This window comes from Lontra canadensis, unplaced genomic scaffold (genome assembly GCF_010015895.1).
Source record: "Lontra canadensis isolate GAN:19392208 unplaced genomic scaffold, GSC_riverotter_1.0 scaffold112, whole genome shotgun sequence".
Lineage (NCBI taxonomy): Eukaryota > Metazoa > Chordata > Mammalia > Carnivora > Mustelidae > Lontra > Lontra canadensis.
In genome coordinates, this window is record NW_022631106.1 from 4,061,633 (window position 1) to 4,072,661 (window position 11,029).

At 44.6% G+C, this 11,029-nt stretch overlaps 1 protein-coding gene across 1 annotated transcript in view; it reads left to right on the forward strand.

Annotated features, from left to right (window-relative positions):
* IL1R2 (interleukin 1 receptor type 2) overlaps positions 1-8,920 on the forward strand; it is a 33,205-nt gene extending 24,285 nt beyond the window's left edge. Inside the window, exons 5-9 of the mRNA XM_032840387.1 lie at positions 745-919; positions 3,060-3,122; positions 4,746-4,881; positions 6,578-6,720; positions 8,740-8,920. Of these exons, the coding sequence (XP_032696278.1) occupies positions 745-919; positions 3,060-3,122; positions 4,746-4,881; positions 6,578-6,720; positions 8,740-8,879 (657 nt within the window). The 3' untranslated portion in view covers positions 8,880-8,920. The remainder of the gene's footprint in view (positions 1-744; positions 920-3,059; positions 3,123-4,745; positions 4,882-6,577; positions 6,721-8,739) is intronic.
* The last annotated feature ends 2,109 nt before the right edge of the window (positions 8,921-11,029 follow it).

The following is an 11,029-nucleotide window of genomic DNA, read 5'->3' on the forward strand; positions in this document are numbered from 1 at the left end:
GATGAGCCACTAGCTGACGAACTATTCCAGTTGTCTGTGCTCCCATTCAGAGCAAGATTCTGAGATGACTCAAGGTTATGTTGGACTGTCGCAAGCTTTCAGTCATCATGGTTTTGAAAGATAGGTTCCTGAGAACACTTTGTGCTCATTGGGATGTTTTCTCGAATCCCATTCAACGTTTTCTGTTATTGGAGGCCTTGATCTTGAGGGTTCTGTAGTGCAGAATCCTCAGGACCTTTTTATCCATATGGAAAGTGTGCCCTCGTTCCTCATACTTAGTTTTTCCTTACAAATTTTTCTCCATCTTTACTGACCTGTAAAATTGAAATGATTTTTAAAGTCATTACTCTAACATCATTTCTTTATTTTTCCTGAATATTACTTTCACCCTGAATATTTATCCTGAATATTACAGTCACCCTGACGACATCCGTGTTTCCCAAGGTGGTAATGACCTACTTTATCAAATAAGAGATAGTTTCTTTTTTTCCCTTTGTGCTCACGCGAATGTGCAATAAACATTGTGGTTAAACACATCCCACAATTTCACTTTATCTGTTAACAAATTCCCTTTGTTAAAAAGTACAGGTAATGGTATGTCCAAAGTCCATTCGCCAAGTAAATACCAGGGCAGTTCTTGGATTGGATATTCAACATTGATTGATAATATGAGTGCTACTCATATATAGCTTTTGAAATACAAATTAGTACATAGCATAACTCTGAAAAGTATTTTCTCTTAAGGATTCTGTCCTCCTGGATCAAGACAACGAGAAGTTTCTAAGTGTGAAGGGAACCTCTCGCTTACTCATCTATAATGTGTCTGTGGAGGATGCGGGCTATTACAGCTGTGCCATAACGTTTACCCACGAAGGCATGCTGTACAACGTGACTAGGAATATTGAACTCCGCGTCAACAGTGAGTATTTGCCACGGAGGGACCTCCCCACCCTGTCAATAACAAGCATGCAAAGAACTAATGAGGGTTCATGTGGAATTCCTTGAATGTCCTCAGTGTGAAAGGATACCTGTCAACTCGCCTAAAGCATCAGGCTCATAAGACACTTGTGTGGCGCTTTGAAAGATAGAGAGCAGGTTGTTTTTATGAGGAAAGGTGGATTGCTGAGTGGTTGGTAGGGTTCCAGGTGTGGCTAAAACACACCAGCAGAGGGGGCCATACAACAGTTCACTGGGAAGGTCCCTTTTGGAAGGCTTGCACCACCAGAGACAGTCATCAGAACATGGTTGCCAGAACTTTATTTATAATTCTAGGATATTAAGATTTTATGGGATTTTTTAGTTAGAGGGCTTTGCATTGGCATATCCAGTGGAAATTCCCCTTTCTTGGGCTTCCCCAAGGCACATGACCCTTGAAACCAGAGTTTCAGATAGTGAGGGCTCTCATTGCCTTAAATGAGTTCTACTTGAAAAGAATGTTGTGAACAGTGTTGATGAGTATTTAAAATTGTTTAACATTTACTGCCTACATGCTGGACATCAAGCTTGGAACAAGAAACATAAAAGGACTCTGCCCTAGAGAGTATGCTGCTTCTGAATACACAATTGGGAGTCTTTTAGGACATTTCAGATGGGTTTGGAAATATATTAAGGTTAAATAATTGGTTTATGAAGGGAGAAATTTAACTTTTTGCCCCTTCCAGAGAAAATCCAGATATTCAGTTTTACCACAGGGAAGACTCCCATGGGATATCTCCCATGAACTGAAATCTCTAGATTACATAGTCCTGTGAGGATTCATTTCTATCAACAACTTGTTCCCTGGAGGGGGAAATCACAGAGACTTCCGGTGACTTTCAAAGGGCTCAGAATTATCCTGTTCGTGTGATACTCCACAAGAACACAAGGGGGCGGCCAGCCCACATATTACCCCAAGTTGTGAGCACACTGTTTCTCAGGGCTTCTCAAAGGGTGTCTCGAGCTTGGGTCCTCACTAGACTTGCAGAATCTCAGTCTCCGTCCCAGACTTACTAGGTTAGAAATCAGGGCATGATGGGGTGGGGGGAAGCATAGCAATCTGTGTTTAACACTCCCCGCCCCCCACTCTACCCCCACCGGATGCTGTTGCACCCTTAGGTTTGAGAAGCACAGAGGTATTTAACTACACCCCCCCCCCCCCCTTTTTTTTTTTTTTTTTCCCCTTTCCTCTCTGTTGTCCAGCCTCTGTGCAGCAAGCATGTGACTATGTGTGTTTTGGGGAGGGGTGGGGCGCAACTGTGGAGAGGCTCCTGATCTTGGCCCAGAAGCCATGTGCTTCTCATGCTGTGAGGCTGCCTAATGTTTACTCATGTTAGGATTTCAAAATGCTCTGCAGGGAAAATGGAAGGGTAGAGTGAGCAGTTATGGAGATGGGCAGCCCTTTACCCACCCCCAGCCATGCTTTTTACTCCAAGTCAGGTGCCTACTTTCTTCAAGTTGGGAGACGTATCTCTTGGGGAGCTGCGTTTCTATTCAGAGATCCCCCTCTGTCTGCCTCCCAAAGCAGTTTAAATGTCCTCTATTAACAAGACATAGTAGCCAATGCTGGGTTATGCTCCTTATCATTCAGTGTGAGATTAGCAATAGAAACAGGTGGTTCCCAAATTCCTATGTCTCTGTTTACATTTTCGAAGTGACTCTACAGTATTCTGAGGCAGGCATGTGGGGAAGCACGAATGGAGAGGAGGGGGTAGATTTTAGGGCAAATAGACGTTGGGGTAAAGCCTATCTTGTAGGCATTGTGAAGATTACTATTAAGAATTCATTCAGGAAGCCGGGGAGGGGAATGGTTAATTATTTATCACAAAGCAAAGAACATCTGTTAGTGGAATGTGTATTTAATTGTGGCCTCTTCCAGTAATATCTCTTCTGGGAAAGGCATTGGCCAAAGATGCTCAATTTTGTGGAGAGCCTGTTTCCTTTGCCAGACAAAGGTCGAATCTTACAATGGCTGGCCATACTGTAGGGGATAACTTTATTAATTAGCTAAACAATGGAACTTGAATCTCAGCTTGAAATGATGGCTTCCCTAATTGAAGCTCTTTTCCTCATATCTTTCTCAGAAAAAGAAGAGGAGACAATTCCTGTGATTATCTCCCCCCACCAGACCATATTAGCTTCACTGGGTAAGGCCTGTGAGGACTGTGTCACCCACGGGGGTGCCTTCAGTCCCAAAGCCTGAGGTCCCCTGCCCCTTTTGTTTGCAGTGTGCCTGGGTAGGACCCTGGAGCCCCTGCGTGAGAGGCAGAAATGACATCTTTCCTTCTGTCAGATGTTAGAAATGGCACTGTGTGAAAATAGGTATACTTTGTCACAGGAACACCCATCCGACCAGCAAAAATCTAAATTTGAAAATCCCAACGTTCTGGTGGCAGTTGTCAACTGTATGAGAGGATTAACAGCAGGATCCCTTCCTGGGGCCAGCACTTGTGTTTTAAATAAGTCTCTCCAAAATTTGGCTGACATGCAGCACTTCCCTAAGAGTCCATTTGTAACGTGAGGCTGCCCTGTCACTGCTGGCCCCGGAGAGATGGTCTCTTGTGGTCGAAAGAGCTGCTCAGCTGGTCAAGGTGGATGATGAGAGTGACTGACAGGGTTTTCCAGTTTTCACCCCATTGTGGTTGTGGCTCAGGCTGTCCTGGCCAGTGCCCACTTCCCTGGTGACTATCACTGTGTCTCATGGGACATCAGTCAGTGCCAACACCGACCCCATAGAGGTCCTTCCGTAGAAAGAAAAGCTGCTCAGGGCATCACTGTGGGGTCATTGAAGGTCAAAAGCCACACTCATGTCAGGCTGGGCTTCTAACAGGCCTATGTATCCAGGAAGCCTGTACCATTTTGGTGTTTGTTTCCCTATAATGGTTTTGTAGGCCTTATTCTCCCTCCTTCCCTCCTTCCCCATCCATCCATCCATCCATCCATCCATCCATCCATGTCTCCCTTCTGTTTGGTATTGGGCTTATATTTTAAATTTTAGTTGGTGGTGATAGAGAAGGGGGACTTTGGTACAGACACTGGGATTGCTGCCAACACAGGCTGCCTCGGCCCTTGGGAATAACCACCTGGAAACCTGGGGAAGTGGGCACACGGGTCGGTGCCGACTGGGATTCCAGCACCCTGACTCCTAGATTCCCCAGCCAAGTGGAGCTAGTTTCCCACCCTGTTGCTTTGAATGCACTCACGTGCATGGCAGAATTACGTGAGGCCAGATTTAATGGGTTGCTTTTGACCAAGAAATCTTAAGGTTGTAAGAGGTGGTGAAGGAGTGAGAAGAGCCTGAAGGGGGGCCGTACATTAAAAAACCCACCAGGAGGAGGCATATCACCCATGGGGGTTCCTGGGAGAAACATGAGGGCTGAGACCAGCAATGGGCAGAGAGAAAGACTTGAGACATTCATCTGACTTTTTGAGAAGTGTGAAGAAACTAGAAGAAAGTGTGGGAGAAGGCATCCATGAGTTCAGAAGGCCCTGTAGGAGCTGAGTGGCCTTGGGGAAGCCATGTGCCCTCAAGGTTTTCATCTCTCATGAAGACCAGTTGAGGGAACTGGAGACACTTGATAGATACTGGTGTTCTGTGTGAACGGAATAATTTGAGGGAACCGAGTTTCCTTCTAAGGAAAAAATTGGCTGGTGAGGGGTATTTGAGAAGGTGGGGCAGAGCCCACCACTCGGATTTGCTGGTGGCCACGGGGGCTGGTGTGACCCCTGTTCTCTGGTGGGGCTCTGACATGGTGTCTTGCTGTGCACAGGTTCAAGACTGAGAATCCCGTGTAAGGTGTTTCTGGGAGCCGGGACACAGTCGACCACCATGCTCTGGTGGATGGCCAACAATACCAGCATAGAGAACGCCTACCAGGGAGGCCGTGTGGCTGAAGGGCAGCGCCAGTAAGTGGGTGAAGGTCATTGTCAGCTGAGAAGCATCTTATGGGATTTCCGAGGGCTTTGCTCTTCCTTCTAGGGACAAGGTTGCACAGACCAGACCAGGACACACAACTCTGTTAAATAATCTTTTTGATTGTAAACTGTTGGATTTTTAGAAATTTTTTTTTTTTTAGAGATTTATTTACTCATTTTAGAGAGAGAGAGAGAGAGCATGAGCTGGGAGAGAGGAAGAGAAAGAAGGAGAGAGAATCTCCAGCAGGCTCTAGGCTGAGTGTGGAGCCCAACACAGGGCTGGATCCCACGACCCTGAGGTCATAACCCCAGCTGAGATCAGGAGTTGGACACTTAACTTACTGAGCCACCCAGGCACCGCAGATCTTTAGAATTTTAAAAAATCGAATTTTTCTAAGTATCACCAGTTGTTCTTAAGAATCAAACTTCTTATAGGAGCTGGGGTGCAGTTGACTGCTTGGCATTGATGTTGCATTTTTTTAGCTGTTTCATTAAACATTTGTTTCTTGATTTTTACGGTTTTCCAAAAAAATGCTTTGGAGTTCATACATTTCCATGCCGCACCCTGCAACCTGAGTGTCAAATGTTTTCACAAACCCTTCAAAAGAGTCTGAGAGTTAGCCACAGTATCCGAGGGTGGTTATGGATGTCAAGGAAGGTGAATGTTAAAAAAAAGGGAGAATTCTGTTCTCATAAGCATTCATCTTTGGAAAATGTTTTCTCACCCCAAAAGTAGGACAGTCAGACCTTGTAAATCTGTGTTTGAGGAAGGGAGACCGTTCGATGTTCCAAATTGTCAAGGAATTTTAAAATTCAAGTTCCACTATGATGAATTAGGCTCAACTTCCACTTGACCTATCATAAAAGGTCTTTTTAGATGCAGTGTGGTGGATCAAAATTATATGTGGTTAGCACAACCGCTTGCTTGCAAAGTCCCTGTTGGGAAAAGCTTGGCATCACTCACATGCCCCATGTTAGCTTACTCATACTATCCGCTCACTTAAAGGAGCCTTTTTTCCCAAGGATTAAAAAAAAAAAAAAAAAAAAGCCCTAGCAGATGCACATCAGTGATATTTTTATTCATGCTCTTAGGTAGCAGTGAAGCATCTTCAGATTATGATCACATTACAAATGGCAGCAATGCTGGCTAGAACCATTCCCTGGCCTGGCCTGTCTGTGGCCCTCTGCTCTGAGCTTGAGTTCCCGGAATTACAGTTGGCAATGGAGATGAGAGGAAGAAACACAGTGGAGGCCAGGATTCCCGGAAAATCCCTCCTCTTCAGTATGCAAATGATTTTTTGGCCTTACAGTCAAGTTTCTCCAAGGCAGATATTTCTTTCCCACTACCACCTCTTTGTTCGTCAATGGCCTGAAAAATGAATTTTCCCAACATCCAAATGAAACTGGCTCCTGTTCAGTTCTTCTTGTGACAAGTGTCCTGTTATAAGGACCAACATCTTCAGTGTCACTCCCACCTTCAGGCACAGGTTTAGAAATTCTCCCAGATAGGGAACCAAAATCAAGGCAGGTGCTCCTGTCTTTATGGATCCTGAGACCAATTTAAGCACAGCAGGTCCTTCTCGTTAAGCACAGCAGGTCCTTCTCGTTGAGAATGTTTGGACATCTCCCTTGTAAAGATGGGCTTGCCCTGGTTACAGCACATTTAAGTAGATGTTTTCTCACTCAGGGAATACTCGGAGAACAATGAGAACTACATTGAAGTGCCCCTGATCTTTGATCCAGTCATAAGAGAGGATTTGAACACGGATTTTAAATGCCTTGTCCGCAACAGACTGAGTTTTCAGACGCTGCGCACCACAGTCAAAGAAGGTATGTATTTGGGGGGACGTTTGAGGGGAAAGCAGCACGGGCAGGGGTCTGTGGTCGCTTGATAAAACTGCTAGTTCTCCAGCTGTTTGCTTAGGAAGTCCCCCCATTTCATGTTAGTGGACCACCCAGAGCGGATCTCTCAGTTTTTATGATTTATTTTTTGTCGGGTGGAAGCTGGCTTTGGGAGATTATGTTCAAGGAAAAATTTAAATAGCAAGCTGACTTCAGGAAAAAAGATAAAGTGGTTCTGTGATAAACTTAAAACACACACACACACACACACACACACACACACACACACACAAAACCCCGTGTCCTTCTGTGGTTCTGCCCCTGGATCAGCAGAACTAGCTGGTTTCTGGTGACACCTGGAGGAGTGTGCAATGGTCTTTATCCCGAGATTGAGGAACTCCCTTCTCCAAGAGCTGGGGGCTGGGAGATCCCCAGGGCTTGTAGCAGCTTTCAGGTTGAAGACATTGGTTCCCAGGAGATAAAGCACAAGACTGTAGTCAGATCAACTCAGTGCCCATTTACAGTAAGAAGAAAAGAGAAACCCGTGCTCTCATTTGGACCAAATTGATTTCCTCCCAGCGTTTAAGTGGGGAAGGGAAACACAGGTACTGCTGAGACCGCTGACCGTCAGAGGGGACAAGGCAGAAGCCAAAGTGATCTCCAGCAGTGGTCTCCTTATGCCTTCTGGGCAATCTGTAGCAAGCCAATGAATTGATCCACTTTCTCTCTCCCTTGCTGGGAAGGCAGCTGCAGACGTACTTGTAATTGAAAAGCTGAGGATTTGGTTAAGCCTCAGGACAGTGCATGACGCATACAGCTTTTCTCCAGTTGTGGTCTGATAACCACCAGCACTGCCCACTTGGGCCACTAGCTGAAAACACAGAGCCCCGGCCTCAGCCCAGATCTACCCCAATTCTCCCAGGGTAAGGCCAAAGAGGGCAAGGTAGCAGGCTCCTCTCCTATTCACGTGTGAGAACCGCTGTCCTAGGACATATATGCAAAGGCTGATGCTTTAGATTGTTTCCATGAAAGAGTCAGTAGTTGTCCAGACTTGGAAAGGAAGCGTCCCCCAGAAAGCAGAGTCCACTTCCGGGGTTCAGATTGTGACCCAAAGGATCCTGTGGTTTGTCTGGACCTGAAGCTGGGAACCTTTAAACATTTTCATAATGTGAGCCTTCTCCCTCCTTTGTGGGGTTGGCGGTGACTCATGGCCAAGGGCACAGCTAACAGCCTGTCCCCAGCATGGAGAGGTGTGTCCCGATGGCTGCTCAGCAAATCAAAGCTTGGCGCATTTCCAAGCCTTGTGGGATGTTAAGGTGGAAGAATCATCTAGAGAGACAGTCTGAAATTGTGTTGGTTCCCAGAGGCCCAGAGAGATGATGATAAACAGTAGCTTTAAAATGTGGAACTCTGGCCTCGTCATCAGTGAGTCCAGGAGCACTCATGTTCTTGTGTTTGCTTGTTACGTCTTTATTTGTACTCTCCACAATTTCATGATGCAGAGATGCCAAGGAGTAGAATATAAAATAGCTGGGTCCAAGCAGTCATCTTGACACCTAAAGCTCCTACATTCAAAGTTGGTTTTCTCTTCCTGTGTTTGTTAGTTTCTATCATCCCCCTGACATGCTCACTCATTGGAAGAGGCCACGCTGGACCTTGGCCACGTCCCAGTTGTCTGGTTGAGACCTGAACGGATAATCTCTTATTGCACACTATTCAACAGGTGGAACAGAGACCCCGCCACCTCGCCCCACTCTGTGCTCTTTTCTCTGATCGCTCTCTGATCAATTTTTGTTCTACCTTGTTCATTTCCCTAATGCCACAGATGTCCTTCTCATATATCCTTGATCTGCTGTGAGGGGCATGCTTTGAGAAAAGCCAGTGCACAATTACTAGGAAAAAATGAACTCCAGCTCCACTCTTCTCTATAAACATGCACTGCACTGTCCTGCTTGGCAGTGAGAGAATGTTCCTTCCACCCATGATGTGACTCTGTTCTTCCCACAGCTAAAACATTCTCCTGGGGGACCATGCTGGCCCCCCTCTCCCTGGTCTGCTTGGTTTTGGTGGGAATATGGATGCACAGACGGTGTAAACACAGAACTGGAAAAGCATACGGTTTGACCACGTTAAAGACTGGCCATTAAGATTTTCATCTCACCCAAGTAAAATAAAGACAATAAAACAATTCAGAGACAAACGATATCCTTTTTTATGGAAGTGACTTGGCCTTTGCGAGGATTCTGCTCTTCCTCAGTTGGTTTAACGAGCTGCTGTGTTTATGGTAAAGGACAGAAGTATGAATGTGATGTTTATTCTGAAACTGACAGGAGCAAGCGTACCTGTGGGTGGGAGAGTAGCTCTTGGACACTTGTGACCTATTTAGAAGAGTGAGGTGGAGTCGAAAACATCTAAATGAATTTTGTAGTTCATTCATTTGTCTTTTAACGAAAATGTATTAAAAATCTATATTGGCTATGCTCCGTGGAGGGTGTTAATAGATAACAAAGATAAGACGTAGGTTGCCTTTTTGGGAAGATGGAATTTCGTTTTGAGACTGGAAAGAGGGATTTAGAAATGCTAAAGAAGGAGCATCAGCAAAAATTGGTGGATTTTTCCCAAAAGGATGAGCCAAAGATTAGCAATTAAAATAGACTGTGAGAAAATTACATGTTAGCACATTTTAGTGAACTGAGAAATAGACTCAGCTTTATCTCAAAGCTTCTGAAAATGAGGAGGACGGAAAAGTATTGAGATAACTGCATACATGTTGGAAAAAATAATCAGAACCTCTTTTATATCATATCCTCATTCCCCTCCACCCCCCAAAATCCCAGTTAACTCAGTAAATTCAGTTTTAAGAAATCAGATTGCAGAAAAACTAGCATGAGTCACTCCTTCACTTGAGTTCAAGTCTTTGTTCAAGTGACCGTCACAGAGGCACACGTCTGAATGGTACCTCTTTCCATCCCTAACTGTTTCTCCCTCTGCTTTGTGTCCTTATAGATCTTATCACCACCAGACCTTCCATTACATATGTACTTGTTTATTTTCAGTTTTCCTCATGGGAATGGCATGAGGACAGAGATGTTATTTTGGTCATGGCTGTATCCCTGATATCTGAAATCATGCCTGCCACTGAACATTTAATACATGTTTGTGGAATAGGTGAAAATAGGACAGAGTTTCTTGTGTTCACCAATAAAAGAATAGAAGGATTGATTATGATGCAATTCCTGCATAACAAAAGAATAAAAGCAGAACATAAAGGAAATTATGTCAGGTGAGTTCAAGGAATTAATAATGACAGCATAGAGGGTTTAAGGAAAGGCATCCTAACCCTCGTGGATGGGGGAAGCATGAACAGGGAATGTGTGGAAGAAACACATAAGGGGACCATGGAAAAATGATCCGTTTCAGTAACAGAGATATAAATTAAAACAATACTGAGATACCCAGGCACTCACACACTATCCAGTTTTAAAAAGGCAACATCGAGGTCATTTCCAGATAATAACTCCCACATCCTGTAATTCCATTTATAACTTTGTCCTGGGAAGTAGAAAGGCAATTTGTATCAAGCCAGGGGTTGCTGGGTACAGCTTGTTCTTTGCAAGGGCCAAGTGTGGCTTCTCTTCCCAGCTCTGCTCAGTGATGTCGTGTTGGAAGCCCAAAATCCACCATCGTGGGAGTTACTGACACCATAAAAACTGGCAAATGCCACAAGCCAGTGCCCCCCTCCCCAGCACACCACTACTAAGGCCTAGAGATGCCTGCGAATGCTGCTCCTGGGAATTAATCTTAGATGAATTCAGCAACAGAAGATAAATTGATGTATAAAATGTTTCATTGAAACTTACTACCCTGATGACGAACAATTATGTGTCAATTGTGAGCTATAAAGAGCAAGAATGCAAGACTGAAATATTTGTAACATTAAGAAAAAATTATATATCGTGTATGCAATTTATATCTTTAAGACCATATTAAAATTTGTTCGCAGCTAGAAAAAGGGGAAAACTCAAGGGTTTTGAAGACAGACTTCTTGGGTTCAGTTCACAGTCTACCCCTTTAGCTGTGCCGTATGTCAGTCTTCTGATCTGAAAATGGGCCTAAGAACAGGAGTTATCCCAGAGTGTTATATTTAATCATCAAAAACGTAGGAGGAATAGACAGGAGAAAAACTAGTTGTACTGTTTAGACACACAGGTGGACACACCGCAGCCTCTGGCCAAATGCAGCCTGCCCTTTGTTTCTGCAAATTAAGTTTTGTGAGCACACGGTCGTTTTGTTTATG